This window comes from Ipomoea nil, unplaced genomic scaffold, assembly GCF_001879475.1.
Source record: "Ipomoea nil cultivar Tokyo-kokei standard unplaced genomic scaffold, Asagao_1.1 scaffold2014, whole genome shotgun sequence".
Lineage (NCBI taxonomy): Eukaryota > Viridiplantae > Streptophyta > Magnoliopsida > Solanales > Convolvulaceae > Ipomoea > Ipomoea nil.
Genome location: NW_017618442.1, coordinates 1352331 through 1373093, shown reverse-complemented (window position 1 = coordinate 1373093; position 20763 = coordinate 1352331). Strand labels below are relative to the sequence as shown.

The following is a 20763-nucleotide window of genomic DNA, read 5'->3' as shown; positions in this document are numbered from 1 at the left end:
ATCACATAATCATCAAGAACATCAAGAACATCATTTAATCATCAAGAACCTCTCAAGAACATCAAGATCACCAATTATCAAGATCATTATAACGAATCATTAATCGCACAAAAATATGGGGGAAACCCTAAGATGGGAAACATAGCTATGAAAATAGGTTTTATTGAGACATGGGTTACCTCTTAGCCTTAATTAATTCCTTAGCTATGAAGGGTCTTTCTTTAAGCTTTCTTCTTTCTTGATTTCTCCTAGGGGAATTCTTGGAATTCTTGGTGTGGTGAGAGATTATGGTGGTGGGGGTTCTAGGTGCCTTCTAGGTTCCCTATTTATATATCTATGGGTTTTATTTAGGATCTAATCCTTTTAGGACTAGGGGTTGGGTTTAGGGATGAGGGTCCACGGACCATGGTGGGCCTTTTTCCCTAATTGATTATTCTTTCTCTTGGGCAATTGGTTAAATGATTAATCGATTTTAGGGGTCGTAACACGGGGTGTTACAGTGGGTTACCAGCATTATTCGCTGACCGGGCGTCGTCCCGATGTTCATCTTTGTATCTTTCAGGTGATGTTTAGACGAGCGCGATGTCTAGAGCCGGGTAGCTTAGCTCCTTTACCTTTGTAGTTTTTGTGGCCTGTGCGCCAATGTAGTTAGATAGACTGATGTTTTGGGATAGTTGTATACACTTGCAGATTGTTCGCCTTAGTGTTTACCGGGTTCGGTAGACGTGGCATAGCACCCCGTTGGATTTCTTTTTATCCAGTTTCCGTTTTATCTTCCGCTGTGCTAGTTTTGTTGTTTAATTTGCATGTGTTAGGGCTTTTATATAGGCCTTGTTTGGGGGTTGTTACATTGTAACTGACAGCTTGTTGCCCACAAACAACAAAAGCAAGGACGTGGGGAGCTTAGAGTGCACCTTTGCCTTATTCCTTAAGCATAAGGTCAAGTTCAACTTGCCCGCCCTTATGTTGAAACACATGGAATTCTGCAAGTCTAGCAACCGGCTCAGCTTACCCTACGGGATGATCTTGAGTTGGATCATGGAAAGAAAAGGGGTGGACCTAAGCCACACGGAAGCCAAACTCGTGAATGGGATGGTTTTCAATGCCCAGAACCTCCGCCGCAATGACATCTATCATGTCGGAGAAGGACAATACATCACCCTCGAGGAGGTTTGCCTGAAACCCACGGAAGAACGACGGGAGTTGGTTGACCAATTGGAAATCTCCAACAAGAAGCTGAGACGGGCAATGCAAGAATGTGGGGAACAAGAGGAACATGAAGAAGACAGCGAGCCTAACCCACCTGCACCCGCACAAGAAATAGGGAACACGGAAGGCCAAGATGAAAGGTCTGTCAATGAGCGCATCCTTGCGCAACTCACCAGGCATAACCGAATCATGGATGAAGGGTTCTCATCCCTAATCCTCGCAACACACTCAGTAGATCGGAGAGTGGCGGCAATCGAGGCCATGTTGAGCACACGCGGGACGTCTAGCTTGGGAGCAGGAAACCAAGGTAGACCCAAACTTTCCAAACACCACCTCACCAAGCTCCACTCTACCCCAACAAACGACAGGTGGAGCCACATTTCCTAAATTCAGGAGGCCAAATACGTTACGTTCAGGGGTGAAAGAATGCATCCACGCACAGGCTTTGGGGACGAAGCCTCTTGTAAGGGGGTAGAGTGTAACACCCCGTGTTACGGCCTCTAACCCATGTTAGATAATAATATTAAGGCTAACATAAACTATAGTAAACGAGTAACCTGCCTCATTACAGCGGAAGCTTTAGGATCGCCCGAATATCCCCAGCCATAGTCGTTGGTATTGCCACGAGATGGTAAACCTGCAGAATAAAGGCTAGTATTTTGTCTACCACTTCTCTCCAGAATACTCGATGGTGCGTGTGTTCTGAACACGGGAGCTGTGGGAGGACTGTTATGCTTAGAAGCCTACATGCCATCAATGTAGGCAGATATTCAGTTAAAGCTTAACTGAATATCGTGAGTTGCCTAACAGATTAAGTCACTAACTGACTTAATCTTCCACTTGCACCACAACCACCCAATAATACAATATATTATAATATATTGTATTTAGGGAAAATACTTACAACCCAAACTAGTTATTTAACTACTTACCCTTAAAAGAGAATTGAATTCCCTTAATTAATTAGGAAGACTCCACTATCGACCATGAACCCTTATCGCTAAACCAAAACCTTAAGTCCTATAAGGAATAGAATAAGTAAATCCCTACCATTCGAACTCAACGTTGGACCACGATCCGGCTCACCGCTGACGCACCCAGTCGGTGGACCGCGATCCCCTTTACAAGGGGGGACTTACGACCCTACACACCGTCAATGCGCACAGTCGGTGGACCATAGCGGATCAAGCCCGGCTTACCGCTGAGCTATACTTAGTTGGTGGGCGAAGATCCTCGGAGACTATGGGGCCATACACACTGCTGTCCCATTATTCGGTGGATCGCAGCCAGCCGTAGCCCTACACACCGCCTGATTACTCAGGTCGGTGGACTACAGCCTTCCTCGGCTTATTGGCCCTACACACCGCCTTGCGCGTTCAGGTCGGTGGGTCATAGCACCGTGGCCCATAGTTGGACCGCAGCCCAAGAAGTGTATCAATTTGTCCTTAGCCACTTCTGAGCCTTAGCTCAGGAACAATCCATTGGCCTTCAGCCACTTCCGAACCTTCAATCCGGGAACAATCCATTTGGTCTTCAACCGACTTCCGAACCTTAGTCCGGGAACAATCCATTCGGCCTTCAGCCGACTTCCGAACCTTAGTCCGGGAACCACACAATTGGCCTATAACATAAATGGGGGATCATGCAACACATAACACATAGGAGCACATAGTAGTACATTGGGAGGGCAACGACATATAAATAAACTTACGTGTGATCATTCAGATGCTAAGAATAGTCCTAAGGGTTCATACAACTTCCACCTAGGTCAACGGGTTACCAATTCAACTAGCATGCAATCGACTCATCTAACCTACGAATGGTACCCGAAACATCAAACTAGACTCAAGCACGACAAACGGGGTCCGTTGGGACACCATGGGGAGCGGGGAACATCAAACGGGGAAGCCAAAGACCCGGGGTGGGGTACGGACCAGCGGGTAGCCGATGGGTGGAGGGCCACCCGCCGGAGAACACTGTTCCGGGCAGCGGGTCGCCGGCGGGCAGGCGGCTGCCCGGTGGCTACCCGCTGCCGGGCGGTGTTCTTCGGGCAGCGAGTAGGTGGCGGGTTCCCCTACCCCCACCTACCCCCCACTGACTCATTCATCACAAATTCGTCCCGGGAGCCTTTATGGAACCCGAAACCATGCTTAGACACTTTTAAACACAATTAACGACACCACGTAGTCAATTAACGGATCAAAAGCAAGAATCACGTATAACTCATCCCATCACGACTTTTAAACATAAACAACACCCGAACATGCAAATTCCCACCCAATATATATCAAGAACATTACAACACAAATTCCCAATCCATCCTAGGGCTCTAATCCCTCCCAAATCATCAAAATCACAAGTTATCTTTAACATCAAGAATTATCAAGATTTGTCAAGAATCGTTATATCAATATCAAGAACCTCTTTTCATCACCAAGATCATCAAGATTACACACAAATCATCTTATCAATCACCAAGAATATATCACAAATACCATAGAGGAATTAATCAAGACACAAGCATATAGAAGGAGGCCAAGGAAGGAGATTATAGCGAAGAAAATAGGTTTTGTTGAGACATGGGTTACGTCTTAGCCTTAATTAATTTCCTTGGCTATGAAGGGTCTTTCTTTAAGATTTCTCCTTTCTTGATTTCTCCTAAGGGAATTCTTGGAACTTCTTGTGTGGTGAGAGATTATTTGTGGTGTGACTTCTAGGTGCCTCCTATGTCTTTATATATATATCTAGGAGTCCTAATTAGGGTCTGAATGGTATTGGTTTACTAATTCTATTCCTTATAAGACTAAGGGTTTGGTTTAGCGATAAGGGTCCATGGTCCAGGGTGGACCATATTAATTAATTAAAGGGAATCCTAATCATAATCTTAATAGTAAATGCCTACTTTCTTCATTCCTAATAGATAATTAGGTCTATGATCCCTAATTCGAATCTGATTAGTAAAAAGGTTTACTCTCTTTATTCCTAATAGGCTTAAGACTATAGTTTAGGCAAGGGTCCACGATCCATGGTGGACCATATTAATTAATTAAGGGAATCCTAGCCTAATTAAATCCCTTTTTAATTATTATTAACAGAATTAATTAAATAATTAATCCGGGATTGAAGGTCGTAACACGGGGTGTTACACTCTCCCCCCACCCCCCCCCCCCCCCCCCCCTTACAATAAGCTTCGTCCCCGAAGCTTAGAAATCATTTTGGGGTAAAGAGCCCAAATTAGTATAAAGGAAATATTATATGGGAGATGTATACTGATACTGCTAATTATTACGTAAGCAATAAATAAACAACACGAGACCAAATAAAGCAAGTAAATATCTTTATTGATCACGGTGAAGGCCCTAAGTACAATCTACTTGGTTGCTCTGAGTACCGATTGACTGCGGTTGGGATTCTCTAACAACAACCTATCGATCGTCCAAAAGTCTATCACACTGTAGCTACTATGGGTATTTATAGCCGCTGCGCCGGAGATACGAATCCGGTCGTTCGGCATGCTCTCCACGTAGCCACCACGTGTCATCCTCCCGGGTGCCCTGTTTGTCGTCGCAAGGAACCGCCGCGTGTCTTTTGTCAGCTCTCTCGCCAAAGGGCTACCGCTCGGTGGTCGACACTGCCGCTCGGGCAACTCCCGGTCGTACCCCGACCGGGTTCTTCACATGAAGCCCGACCTGTTACCTGCAAAGACAAAGAGAAAAGGACAAAGGCACGACGGTCGAAGTAAAGCTATGTCGGTCGGGATATTTCCTACCATATACATATACACATATAAATTTACTGGGTTTAAGCCTAACTATTGTGCTGGCAAAATGCATCAAATAAGATTATGAATATGTAATAACTCACATTATGTTAATTTTACAGATGAATGATAACATAACATGAAAGTCTTGCACATGGCATGTTCATTGTGTAATTAATTTTATAATGATTTAACACATAGGATCGCAAGTTGCACCGGTCATTTATTTATGTACCTATTTAAGAGGCAAATACCATGTGTGTGCAGATTCGGATAGTCGCATAATTATTATAAAGCACATACGTACATATTTCAAGTTGTTAAATAATAACTAGTCTTATGGAAATCATAAAACACATGTATGTATTATTCAACATGCTAAACTATTGTATGATTATCAATTAAATTCATGTACTCAACGTCGTGTCATAGCCAAACGATTGTTATGTAAATTCAGGAAAGTCATAAATCATATAACAATTATTCAAATAGCGAAAATCAGATTTTGAGGAAAAGGTTTTAAGTAATTTAGGAGGGACGCTCTTGCTCCTTATGTGGTAAATAAGTTCTGGGGGGACAATAGAATTAGTATCTTTATTTTGCATACCATGGATACTGGTGGGTAATCACATAACAAGTATTGGTGCTTATATGCAGATTGCTTGTAATTAATAATATTGCATATATGCATAGTGGGATGCCTTATAACATATAGTTTTGTCTAACATGCTTTGTATATATGCGTGTAAGTGTGTGTTTTGACATAAACGTGCCGGCTATGTGTATTTCATATGAAAATATAAATTTCCACCTATAATTGGAATATGCATACAAATATTTACAAGTAAAATAGCATAGGTTCTCAAATACTAAAAGGTTTATCTTGAGAAATCTTGACAGAATTTGACCGCACAATTACTTAGGAAAATTAGTTCTATCCCGGTGGTAAATAAATTTTAGGTAGCATAAATCTTACCTCTAGGAGCCCAGGATACCTAAACAACTTAGGATTGAAGATCCCTGACTGCTGATTCCTAAATCAATTGGTGACCTGATGATGAGGCTAAAGTTTTTAATTACTTAGGGAAGGTAGGGGCGGTAACAGGAAGTTCATGCGAGGGGGAAATGTAGAATTAGGGCTATCTCAGGATATGTGTATTTAAGAGTGATGTAATTTGTATGGAATGGTATTTTAGGGTTTAGGATATGCTAAGTGCAAACTCATAGATGCATATAAGATTATCATAGCTAGGGTACATGTGTATGGTTTTGGGGCTAGGGATATTATTGTATATAATATGACTGTAACAATTTATATGAATACGCATGAACAAGGGAGGATGTTCTACGGGTTCACAAGTCTATATATATATATATATATATATATATATATATATATATATATATATGAATATATAAGCATATAGGGGTGTACCGTATATGACGCAATCATGGAAGACTTAGGTTTAGGCAAGGTGACTAGGGTTAGGGTGTAATTATAATGAAAATAATAATAATATTAATAATAATAATAGTAATAATAATAAAAATAATAATAATAATAATAATAATAATAATAATTTACGTGTAGGTGTAGCATACAAATATAATTGGGGTTTACTATATACTTTAGGAACATATATATATATATATATATATATATATATATATATATATATATATATATATATATATATATATATATATATATATATATATATATATATATATATATATATATAGAGTAGAGTTTCTAGGGGAACATATTCAGAATAGTAGTGATTTACCTATTTATGTGTAAATGTTTGTTTAGAGGGTCCTTATCATAGTGGTCAAGGGTTCTAAACAAGGCATTGGAGGCTTGTGGTCTATTATGCAACATGGACCAAAGTCTAGAGGGATAGTTTTAAGATAGTTTGGGGATGAAATGTAATTTTTCCAAGGATAATTTCTAGATGACCACTTGGTTTAGGTTCCCGGGGTTTCTCCCGGTCTCACTCGTATTGTCTTTCGGGTCGAAACTTAATACGAAATGTACCCGAGGATTTAGATTTCTGGAAGTAGAATTAGTCCCTATAATTTCTATGTAACTTATAAACAAATCAATTAGGAAGATAATTTGATTTTTATGTTCAAGAATTAGATTGTTATTTATATGTTAAACATATAAGAAGTACCAAGGAAGACACACAAATGCACAATGGATCAATAAAATGAGAAGTCAAGAAAACGTACCGTACCAGTGGGCGCGAGATGGGCGGTCGACCGCCTGTCAAGTCCCCATTGGAACGTGGCAGTGGGCACGTGGTGGGTGGTCGACCTCCTGCCAAGGCCCCACTGGAACGTGACTGTGAAGAAGGAATCACTTCGGGAAAGTCCCGAGAATGCACAGATTTAAGTCCAAACAATTTCACGCTCATATGTGCAATAAAAGGGCTTTAAATGCATGGAAAATCTTAGGAAATCATATTATAATGATACTAACAAGGGACACGGGAGACATTCAATGAGATATCATAAGGATCACACACCACATTCTCCCCCTTCTTAACTAAAGCTATGCCTCCACAATTTTCCTCCATGCAAACTTATGCAAGTATTTATCAGGCTTTTAGTAGGTTAATTATCAAAGTAATTGGTCAATTATGACTAGGGAAAGTGAGCTATTATATGTTGAATAAAATTACCAATTACAAGTTCCGAAACACTTTATCAAATAAAAGATATCCTAATAACGCATGTATGATCAAATAGTTAAGCAATAATATGCAGTTCTTATCTTGGTCTAAAATCAATTAGGAACATATGCTTAGGCAAATAAAGAAGTATGATAATCAAAGAGTGATAAGCAACAAAGCAGGAAAAAGCATGCAAAGACATCACAAATTTCTAGGGCAAGTATGTGGAATGAAGAGTTAGTGTGGTGTACCCTTACCTTGATGTGATAAGCGAAGGGGAAAATTCTTTAAATTAATGAGGGATAAAGTGAGGGGAGGTTATGTGATGATAGGTAGGCTCACAATCTCACCGCGCGTCCTAAGATTCCTTAATCCTATGTTCCTAAATACCTAGAGTTCAAGCCTAATGTCCTAAAGTCTGGTCTTAAGAGTCTTATCCTAGGGTCAAACTTAGGCTCTGATACCAACTGTAACACCCCGAAATTTTTAAACTTTTAAAGCTTATATGATAAAGGTAATTTCTCATAAAATCCCAAACAAAGTATTACTAATTATAAGTATACGGGGTGCTATGCCACATCTGAGCTGGAGAACTCAGATGCACAGGCTAAACTAACTAAATATCCTCAATACATCATTATGGCAAGCAGGTCGAAAGGAAAGACTATCTATCTAATCCACGATCTTCTAGCGCGCTCTGGGATCTACTCATCTGTGTCTGAAAGCCAAATATATCCGTTCAGCGAGAGATGCCGGTAACCCACTCCAACGCGTTGAAATACATTATAGATAGATATATATAGATATACGAAAATCATTTTGAAGCAGGAAGATATATACTTAAGAGACACTAGTTTTAAAAACCGGGAATAGACTCCACAAGTAGGGATAAGCACATCAAACAATAATAAATAGTTAAGTAGAGGTAACATCATAAGGAATACGCATCTAAGGTCACGGATCACATTCCAATTCCAAAACACATCATCATTCAATATATATCAACAACACCCGAACATGCGAATTCCCACGCAATATATATCAAGAACATTACAACACAAATTCCCAATCCATCCTAGGGCTCTATTCCCTCCCAAATCATCAAAATCACAAGTTATCTTTAACATCAAGAATTATCAAGATTTGTCAAGAATCGTTATATCAATATCAAGAACCTCATTTCATCACCAAGATCATCAAGATTATCAAGATTACACACAAATCATCTTATCAATCATCAAGATTATATCACAAATACCATAGAGGAATTAATCAAGACACAAGCATATAGAAGGAGGCCAAGGAAGAAGATTATAGCGAAGAAAATAGGTTTTGTTGAGACATGGGTTACGTCTTAGCCTTAATTAATTTCCTTGGCTACGAAGGGTCTTTCTTTAAGATTTCTCCTTTCTTGATTTCTCCTAAGGGAATTCTTGGAACTTCTTGTATGGTGAGAGATTATTTGTGGTGTGACTTCTAGGTGCCTCCTATGTCTTTATATATATATCTAGGAGTCCTAATTAGGGTCTGAATGATATGTGTTTACTAATTCTATTCCTTATAGGACTAAGGTCTTGGTTTAGGGATAAGGGTCTATGGTGGACCATATTAATTAATTAAAGGGAATCCTAATCATAATTTGAATAGTAAAGGCCTACTTTCTTCATTCCTAATAGATAATTAGGTCTATGATCCCTAATTAGAATCTGATTAGTAAAAAGGTTTACTCTCTTTATTCCTAATAGGCTTAAGACTCTAGTTTAGGCAAGGGTCCACGATCCATGGTGGACCATATTACTTAATTAAGGGAATCCTAGCTAAATTAAATCCCTTTTTAATTATTATTAACGGAATTAATTAAATAATTAATCCGGGATTGAAGGTCGTAACACGGGGTGTTACAATATATATATATATATATATATATATATATATATATATATATATATATATATATATATATATATATATATATATATATATATATATATATAAGGACATAGTAGGCACTTAGAATTCACAGCACAATAGATTCCACCACACAAGAATTCCCAAGAATTCCCCTATCAACAAACGTAGGAGAAATCAAGAAGAGGTGATCTTAGAGAAAGAACCTTTACAACACCCCAGATTTTTTGAAACTTTTTAAAACTTATATAATAAAGGTAATACTATTATTAATACCGAAATAAAGCATACTAAACTTCAGAGTTTGGGGTGCTATGCCACATCTGAGCTGGAGAACTCAGATGTACAGGCTATACTAACTAAATATTCTCAAAGCAATGTCAATACATCATCATGGCACGCAGGTCGAAAGGAAAACTATCTATCTACGCTTCGGTTCTCTAGCGTGCTACGGAGTCTACTCATCTGTTCCTGAAAGCCAAATATATCTATTCAGCGAATAATGCTGGTAACCCACTCCAACGCGTTAAAATACAGTTTAGGTATATATATATATATATATATAGGGTTGCATTCACATGCTAACACCATTAAAATACAAACCTGTGGACAAATATAAGCCATTAGATTAGATGAGATTAATGGTTTGGATGTAATATGCAATAATTCACGCCAGCCTAACATAGCATGTGAAAAGGGCAAATCAGACAAATCCATTAAATCCTAATTAAGGTTAAAACACAATTACACTACTCTGCCTAAATTAAAGGAGTTTAATTACAGTATAATTAGACATCCTCCTTCAAATAGAACACTCCCATCCCGGCCAAAAACAAGCAAAACCCATACCACCGTGCAAAAGAAGAGACACCGGCGCAATTTGAAGGAGACGGCCATGGAGAACAGCCCGTGCACAGCATTCCCAGGTAAGCCCCGAAATACGATTATTTATAGAGCAAAGCACACCGTGCTTACAATTTGAAAAATATGAGCATAAGTGTATTCATGAATAGGAAGCTATTACTGTTTGAAATATTTAGGGTTCCATTAACGTGCTTAGTCATTGAACGGTATGAGCAAGGGCGAATTCATGAATTAGAAGATATTACTGTTTGAAATATATACGGTTGCATTACAGTGGTTATTTGTTGAAAAGTATGAGCATAACTGTATTAGTGAATAGGAAGCTATTACTGTCTGAAATATATGAAAATTTAACGGGGAAACCCAGTGCAAATAGCAGTTACGGGAAACCCTGCATAAGCACACTAGATTAAACTGCGAGCACACGGGAGTTGCAGAAATTGAAGCACTAAGCACAAAGTTAAATAGTGACATGCACATATAAAAAAAACATGTGTACTTACAGTGCATATGTTGGGACATGTGAGCACACGAAAATGGAAAGCCGGGCAGACAGTAGCACAGTATTAAACCAAGCATGCACATAGCATAGACCCCAAATTGCACCACAATTACGCAGTGAAGCACATCATTCATTACTCCACGAAAACAGAAATATATAAATGTTATGTTGAGCAGGTGACGCCCACCGTGCACAGCACGAAATGGAATGCGAAATGGAAATACATGACGATGGAACAAAATACTGGACACCACCAACAACAAACGAAAAAACACCGTTCGAAGGACAACGATTCAAAACAGTTGAAGACGGAATTCAATTCTACGAGGAGTATGCTAAGGTTGCCGGATTTGATGTTAGGCATGGATCAAAACGCAAGAATCGATTCGGGCAAGTGTCAATAAAATACATGTGCTCACGCGAGGGTTACAAGGCTGAACGGAAGGAACCCAACAATAGCTCAACAGTAAAGCAGAGACGGCGGAGAGTGTCCAACAGGATAGGCTGCAAGGCACGCATGGTAATGACAAAGAGTGACAAAGGCGGATATAAAGTACATGCAATCCAACTAAGACATACCCATTGTTTATGCTCAGATGCGGCTAAACCTTTTTTAAAGATAAATAGGCAACTTGACATCGGCCACAAAACCTTTTTGGCTCACTGTGCAAAGGCAAATATCGGACCAACAAAAGCTTTCAGATTGTTCAAAGAGATGGTGGGGAGTTTTACAGATGTAGGAGCAACATGCATCGACTTTTGCAATTTTAGACGGGACCTATTGGCCTATATAGCTGAGGCCGACGCCCAAATGGTGATAGAAGACATGTTCAAAAGAAAAGAGGATAACCCGGACTTCTATTTCGATTTCGACATAGACGAAGAAGCACAATTAACAAGGTTATTCTGGGCGGACGCCGAATGTCGAAGGAATTATGCATATTACGGCGATGTCATGTCATTCGACGCCACATACAGTACAAACAGGTAGACATCGTATTAGCTTTTAAATATTTTGACCGCCTACTGAGCATACGACGCATAAATGGTGTGCGCGGTGAGCAGCTAAGAGGGGGTAAAGGGCGTGCTGAACATTGAAAATCACCGTGCGCACCAGCGTGCAGAATATTAGTAGGCAGTTTACTATAAGTATGGTTAAAACTAATTATAATCATGTTTACACTGCAGGTACAAGTTAGTGTTCGTCCCTTTCACAGGGGTTGATAACCACAAAAGGTGCATAACATTCGGGGCCGGGTTGATTGCGAAAGAAGATGTAGAGTCATATGAGTGGCTAGTCACGAAGTTCAAAACTGCAATGGAATACACACCAAGATGTACTACAACTGACCAAGATCCAGCACTAAAAATAGTAGTACCACACATTATGCCAACAACAAGGCATAGGTTCTGTATGTGGCACATCATGTCAAAAGTTGGGGAGAAGGTGGGGGTTGCATTGTTGCGCAACGCAGACTTCAAAAAGGAACTAAATAACACCGTATGGGATGACACATTAACGGTTGATGAATTTGAGCGGAGATGGACAACACTAATGAGGAACTACAATCTTGAAGAACACCGGTGGTTTGCCCAACTGTACGATGCACGTGCATCGTGGATACCTGCATACTTCAATGACTTACCAATGGGAGGTCTACTAAGGACCACATCACGGTCAGAATCAGAAAACAACTACTTCGGTAAATTTACAAACCACCATAGCAGTTTGGTAGAATTTATGGCACAATACAACAGTGCCATTGGAGAACAAAGGCATAGACAATCAAAACTCAACGCAGAAAATGAAGGTTCGTACCCTGAAACTAAAACCCCTCTGAGTATTGAAAAGCACGCTGCTAGAGTTTACACCGTTAATATATTCTATGAATTCCAACAAGAGGTATGGGATGCCAGCTTCAACTGCCACATTACCGACAAGAATAACGTAGGTGACATATGGACTTACAAAGTTGAAGAAACTGGTGGAAGACTGTTTGAAGTAACAGAAATCCCAAGTACGAAGCTAATAGAGTGTGCATGCAAGAAATTCAATCGTGTCGGTCTACTCTGCAAGCATGTGCTACAAGTGATGAAGACAAAAGGGTATGAAAAAATCCCACAACAGTATATCGTCCCACGATGGACACGAGACGCATGTGCACACCCAATATATGATGTCCCATGGGCAAAAAGAACAACCAAATCCAAGGCAAATGAAACAACACAAGTTGCAAATCAACTATGGAATGAATTCTACAACTGCATGGGATTAGTGAATGGTTGGCCAGAAAAGATGGACCAAATGTTGGCAACATTGCAACAACTAAAGAAGGACCTAGAAAACGAAAGGCAACAAACACAAGAGGGTATGAACAATGAATCCGTGTTTGAAAGACTAGTCGGATCAAGCAAACCGAGCGACATACAAATAAAACCCCCCCAAGTTGCAAAGAACAAAGGGAGTGGGAAGAGACTCAAAAGCAACCGAGAAAAAGCCGCCACGAACAACCAAAAGAGAAAGGAAAGAACATGCAACATATGCGATCTCCCAGGGCACAACAGCCGCACCTGTCCAGCTAAACTTGCATAAGACAAAGATTGTAGTAGTTGAATACAACAACAGATGAAATAATATAATTATGTTTACATTTACGAACCATGTTTACATATTTCTATGAAACAAACATTTTTATGCCCTATATACGCACATAAAAATACCCAACAGCCAACGAACAACGCATGGGGGGCAAATAACTATTTTCTGGGTAAAAAAATAAAAAGTATATGCGCACAACCATCCATTAGCCATAAAACACCGAACCGGGGAGCACACTTCAAAACTATGACGCGCACAGTAACAAAAATGAATTGAGTAACGCGAGTCGGCAACACACCCATAGGATACTATGAAGACGCACAAAGATCCAACATCGACCACATACGAAGGCATTCGACTCTTAATGGAAAGGACTAAATAGATTAACCACCGGTAAAACAAGCGAAATAGAACGCCCACAATAATAAAATTCAGATAACGTAAGCGGCATAATTAGGCGCGCACCGAACAAAACACCCACGTGCGCAACGAACCATGAGCCCACAAACACCACCTGGACGAGGGAGATTGAATTTTAAAAAAAAAACAAAAACCCCCAAGCACACAACGCAGAAGGACACGCACAAGAACAAAAGTGAGTTACCAAATACAAGAGTAGGCTGAGCGCAACGAGGAAAATATAAACACGCACACCAATCCATAAGCAACCACATCCCTTCCTGGACGCACAGGTGGGAAAACAAAAACAGAACACACTAACAAAGCACACCGTGCACACTAACAGAAATGAATAAATTAATGCGACATAAGGATGAACACACAGACAAAATATGAATACACAGAACAGTGACCAAGCACACACGGCTGTGAAAATGCGCGTAAAATTAATATAATAAATATACGCACCACGTCAGAAATTAAAAAACAACGAAACTAAACCACGAGTTAAGCGCAGTATACAAAAAACGTGCGGCCAGCACAAGTAGCAAAAATAAACCACCGTAAGCGCAGAACACAAAAACAGTGTGCGCATAACATGCACCACCAAAAAACACAACATAAGATAAGTAAAAAAACGGCACTAAGTGGAAGGGGGAGGAACTGAGATCGACTGGTAAGCGCGAGCGAGGTTGTCTTCCCTCATCACATTAAACCGCGAAGTGACCAACTCATTCATGTACCGCAGCCGTAACTTATGCAACACCGTACTGTCTCCCTTAACTAAGCCACAATCCCACTCCCGAACCCGTTGACCAACAAAGGTCTCCATGTGCCGCATTAAGAAAATACCAGAATCAATCTTATTCTGCGAATCACGCCATCCCATCTGCAACCGCTTGGATTCAACACCAGCACAAACAGTAGCCCTTGAAGGAGAAATCTCTTCAAAAAACTCAAATAGGATTGCCTTCTAGAATTGGGAGAAACAAAACATAAATCAGAAAAATATGCAAACTATAGCAATTGATACAAGACAAAAAGGATACAAAAAATATTAACAAACTAAACAAAAACATTTGGAAGTAATACAAAGAGCACTAACCAACACATCAACACAAGGACCATACTTGTCTGCCTTCGCACCGGGATGAGAGTCATTATCAATAATCTCATACCGCCCACGGACAAAATCAAAGCACAACATGAAATAATGACCACGGCGTAGAATCGGGAAAAAAATCTGCACACAACAAAGGCATTAAATATCAAGTGAAATTACTGTGCAGGAAAATAGAATCCCCGCAAAATATGAGAAGATGAAAGCATCAAAAACCCACCAAACTCAACAACACCAATCATACCATATCGATCTCCGTAATATTATCATACGGTGATAAACGAAGATCCATCAGCAACCTCTCACGAAACCACACGACCCTCCGATCCCATAGACGGGACGTATCAACAACAGTAATGAGCTAACAGAAACGACCAACCAAGCACAACAGAAAACCTGTCAATAGTAAACCAAAAAACCCACGAAATATAAATTGAAATGCAATATATGGAACTACAACTAACCGTGGTCGCCGTAGACACAAAAAGGCGTGACGGGGCCGACCGAGGCTTAGTACCCTCCAAACAATTAAGCACCGCAGCCCAAGCATCTATAACTGCACAATCAACCTGTGACCCTGGAGTAAGCGATAACAAATTCTCCCAAGTCGCAGACCTAACACCGACTGAAAATATAGTACGCCCCCTACAGCAACAAATACACCAAACAATCACGAAAAAATACAAACTACGCGACTCACCGACCACAAAGAAACAAACACACAAAACTAACATGTCAGCAGTCGAACCCCCAAGCAACCAATTCACAATTAACGCCTCTTCTGGAACATCAGGAACAGGAAACGTAACAGACTCACTAACGCTGAACGACTGGTACTGCAGGCGAGAGGCAACGACCGGAATATGAGAAGCAGGAGACTTACTAGGACGAACGGGTTTAACCGGAGCCGCACACCCCGGCCCCCCAGAAACCGTCGGGCCAGTCAAACCACTACCACCAACACACACTTGCGCAACAAACAACCGTAACATGTATTACCCTGACCAAACACAACCACCAAACCAGCCATAAGAAAATAAGAGACAAAAAAGCACATGAAGTACAACCCACAATCACACACCCTCAATAACATATGAAAAACATAAAATGCAAGAACAGAATAACGAAACAAACCTCCGTGGGCGTTAAAAACTCCGGACCGTCAGAGGTAGGGTCAGTAGCCAATTCGGTGCCCCCACCATGAACATCAGCCCCCCCACCATTATCAGCACACACATTACCTTGACCCCCACCACGAGAATCGGGACCCATCACATCTCCAATACCCTACCCCAACAGACACAACCAGAGATATTACAACCAATAGCATAGAACAAATGTAAACAAAAAAAAAAAAAAACAACCACACATAAACCAACATATAGACCACATTGACAAGCACACCAACATGCATACACCAGCACACCAGCATGCATACTCCAACACGCAACGATGAAAAGCCAAAAAAACAAAAGAGCAACTCATCCAACTGCATTTGACAAAAAAAAAAAAAAAAAAAAAAAAAAAAAAAAAAACAAACCTGCCACGAGGCCCCCAAACCAGTTGGTTCCTCGCACACCTTCGCACCCTCCTACAAGGAAACACACACCCAACTTATATAAACCCCACACCAGATTACAAACCAAAAATCAAAGCCAAAAATCAAACACATACAACAGAAAACACAAAAAACCTTACCGAAGGAATAATATTAACCGGCCCAGAATCATCACCGCCAAACTCCGCCGCATTTTCGTTAACCGCCCCAACAACCGCATCAACACCTCCACCTTCAAGACCCGCCACATCAAAATCTTGAGTTAAGCCAAGACTAAACGAAGGCATATCATTGAGGCCACCACCCCCAGAAATGTCACGAAAATCCACATCCAAAGCACGCAACCGGGCCTGAATAGGAGCAAAAAACCGGCGACAAACCTCCCCCTCCACCACCCTACCACGTGCCATCTTGAACAACTCATCCAAGCTAGCAACGGAACTTGCAACAACAGCAGCAGCCTCCCCAACAACACATTCAAACGTCTAGAGTGAACACAAAAAGAACACATACATTAGCATACAAACCTTCATCAGACTAATCCAATCCTGTAAGCACAACCAAGCCCAACAGTGCGCACATAGAGTAATGAAGTAAATAAATTTAAAACAAAAAAGAGTGCAAGACAAACAACTGTGCAATCCAACCTTAGGGCCATACTCGGGGCCATCCCCGTCCACATTCAACCCCACAACAGCAGGCTCGATCTCACTACGACCAAACCCACCAGCAGCCATCTCCGCAGACTCCCTCGCAAAAAGCAACTCCGATGTCCATCCGCGAAACGAAGGCACGAGCCGTGGGACGGAACGCTCAAATGGCAACACACGGTCCACATAAAACAACTGAACGCATGTGCACAACAAAATAAGGAAAATAACACAAAAAACGGTAAAAACAAAATTAAAAAAAAAAACAAAAATAACAAACAGAACAATACCGCAACAAACTCCGCAGGACCCACAAAGCATTTATGACGGCCATTAACCCAAGCATCCTGAGTCTCCACCAACAAATCTAGCAGAAGCTTGCACCAATTTAACTCATGGATCCGAGAGACATCATCAAACCAATCAAAATACATTTGATTCGCATAGCCATTGCTCATACAACACACCAACGTGGACAGCACCAACATACAAAAATTCCTTTTAAACCAATCGCCACCATCAACCTCACCAATAACCTAGTCTGCAACCATGGACAACGACACCGCATAACCCCCCTTCCCAAATAATCCCCTCCAATGTTTCAGCATATTACTAATATGCACCCGCTCACGCTTAACCATCTCAATTTCACCCCGCGGAAACCCCAACACCAACTCCACATCCCGCTCATACACAGGAAGGGCCCTACCACCCCCCAAGTCAAACGTCCGCGTCTGCCCATCAAAATTAGTCAAGAGCCAATGCACCAGACTCGGCGGACACTCAGACACCTTGAAATCCAGCAAATGCCCAAATCCTAAACCCCTAATATCATTTTTTTGCCGCACGGACAAATCGTGAAGAGCATCAACAAGAACACCAGTTTGCCCCTGAAACTTAACAGTGGAAAATTCAGAAACCTCTTCTACAAGCTCCTCACCACCACCAGAGGAATCTTCAGGAGCATTCCACAGCGGGTCTTGCTCCAACCTAGCCAAGAACGCCAACGGTGGCGAAACGAAGTCATCATCAGTCGCACACCCCACGCCAACCCCAGGAACACCCTACAACCCCTTAAGCTTCTTACCTGCAGAAAAAAGAACAACACTACTCACTACGCAACCCTGCACACCAACCCACACACCTTCAGCACCACACCCAGCCACATCAATCACAATACAAAACCACACACCCACAATCCCGGCAGAAACATCACCCACACCCCCCCCCCCCCACCAAAATTTCCTGATTTGGAAAACAAATAATCATCCGACCATCGAACAACTAACAACAATTAAAGCCGGCACAATTATAACAACCGACAACAAAACAAGTAACAACAAAATAAAAAACTGAAATGCAGTAAAATACAAAAAGAAACTACTATACACCATCAAATAGAATACACCTATCATGCCACACTAGTTTAAATGCAAAACACTATATAGGATACTCAAGATATAAGGATATGTACCAAATAATCTCAACTACTAATAAACAGCATGCCACACTAGTTTAATCTAGACTCAACATAAAACATAGTAATCCACACCTCATTCCACAAACATTTAAGCAAAACCCCTAACAAAAAAAAAAAAAAAAAAAAAAAAAAAAAACAGAGACAAAATCTGCCCGGCCGGATGAATAATAAACACCCCTTCCGAATCCAAAAAAAAATTACTACATTTATTTCTCTTACTATTTTAACCTTGTTATTTATGCGAACTTAATTGATTCGGACCACCTTAAGTCAATTATAATTAGTCCCCTCAATTACAATTATTACTGCGCATTATACTGCTCTTTCATTGTTAATTGACACATGAAGCAGAAAGATGTTTTAGTATACTGCTCTTTCTTTGTTAATTCACACGGTTAGCAAAAAGATGTTTTATTATACTGCTCTTTGTTTGTTAATTCACACAGTTAGCAGGAAAGCTGAAATGGAATCTAATATCGCGGTGAGAAGCTATTGCAAACGAGAGAGACTCATAAGGGTGTGGTTATAACATACGAACAAGCATACATTTAAAAAAAAAAAAAAAAAAAAAAAACAACAGCAACGAGAACTGCCGGCCGGAAAAACAAAAGAACACCCTTCCGGCCAGAAAAACGCCCACAGCCACCCCACCCAGCCACCAAAATCCCCACCGCCCGGAAACAAACAAACAAACCCCAAAACCCATCCCGCCATACCCCTACAAACCAGTACAAAAACAAACCCTAGATGCAAAAATTAAACACAAAATCGGGCAAAAAGACATAGCCCCCCACCCCAATCCACACCTACCAACCACCAAACAACAAACCCCCAAAACTTGAACAGAAAACAAGGCCGAAAACAGTATAGAAAAAAAAAAAAAAAAAAAAAAAAAAAGAGGACTAACCTCGGCCGACATCCGGTGGTCCCCCCCCTCTTCAACGTGTCGCGGTCCCCACCAACAACCATGACAACGTGCGAATGAAGATCGAAAACGAGAAGGAGAGAAGGCAACGCGATTTTCGCACCTCTTCGACGCACTCCCCACGCACGACAAGAGAAGACCGGAAGAAAAGGAAAATTCTCCACCTTGCGCGTGTGTTTGAAAGCCAATCTGACAAGGACTCTCCAACCAAAAATACATTAATACCCTTCTTAAAATAAAAACACCCAAAAAAGTAGATGGATGCACGCCCAAATCTGAGCCATTCAACCGCATCATCCAACGCTCTAAAATAGTCCACACGTTTTTATTTTAAGAGGTGTTTTCACATGAATCAAATTCTATATATATATATATATATATATATATATATATATATATATATATATATATATATATATGTATATATATGTATATGTATATATATATGTATATATATATATATATATATATGTATATATATGTATATGTATATATGTATATATATGTATATATATATATATATATATATATATATATATATATATATATATATATATATATATATATACATATATATATATACATATATATATATACATATATATATATATATACATATAATATATACATATATATATATAGGAAAACCATTTTGAAGCCGGAAGATATATACTTAGGAGACTCTAGCCTTAAAACCAGGAATAGACTCAATCAAGTAGGGACAAGCACATTCAACAGATATAATCATGCATATAAAGATACAAGCATATATCCTAAGGTCACAAGATTATTTCACGTCATTCGTATCTTTATCCAATCATCATCTCAATCACATAAGCACACTTTGGTGGTGCCATAGGACCAATCGCATGCCCATACGTGAGGGTCAGCGTATATAGCGCTAACACGGCCCCGCAGCACCCTGCCTCGTATCGCAACACGAAGGGGTTGATCGCAACCGACTTATGAACCGCATCTCATCATAATGTTTGATCGCAACAAAATAGTGGACCGCCCAAGAGTATATTTTTTATCACAACCAGATTATGAACCGCAGCTCATGTAAAATGTTTGATCGCAACCAAACGGTGGACCGCAGCCCAAAAGTGTA

General features: G+C 40.4%; 1 protein-coding gene across 1 annotated transcript; it reads left to right on the top strand.

Moving 5' to 3' along the window:
• Positions 1-11123: 11123 nt before the first annotated feature.
• Positions 11124-13514, top strand: LOC109147561 (protein FAR1-RELATED SEQUENCE 5-like). Its single transcript, XM_019295157.1, has 2 exons — positions 11124-11908; positions 12110-13514. Exons 1-2 carry the CDS (start codon positions 11124-11126, stop codon positions 13512-13514), a joined length of 2190 nt encoding a protein of 729 aa, XP_019150702.1.
• The last annotated feature ends 7249 nt before the right edge of the window (positions 13515-20763 follow it).

What these genes read in the sequence shown, in the direction of transcription:
- LOC109147561 (XM_019295157.1), top strand. Translation starts at nt 11,124, where the DNA reads ATGGAATGCGAAATGGAAATACATGACGATGGAACAAAATACTGGACA. An exon ending in GCCACATACAGTACAAACAG is followed by an intron (nt 11,909 to 12,109) that starts GTAGACATCGTA and finishes TTTACACTGCAG; the next exon opens with GTACAAGTTAGTGTTCGTCC.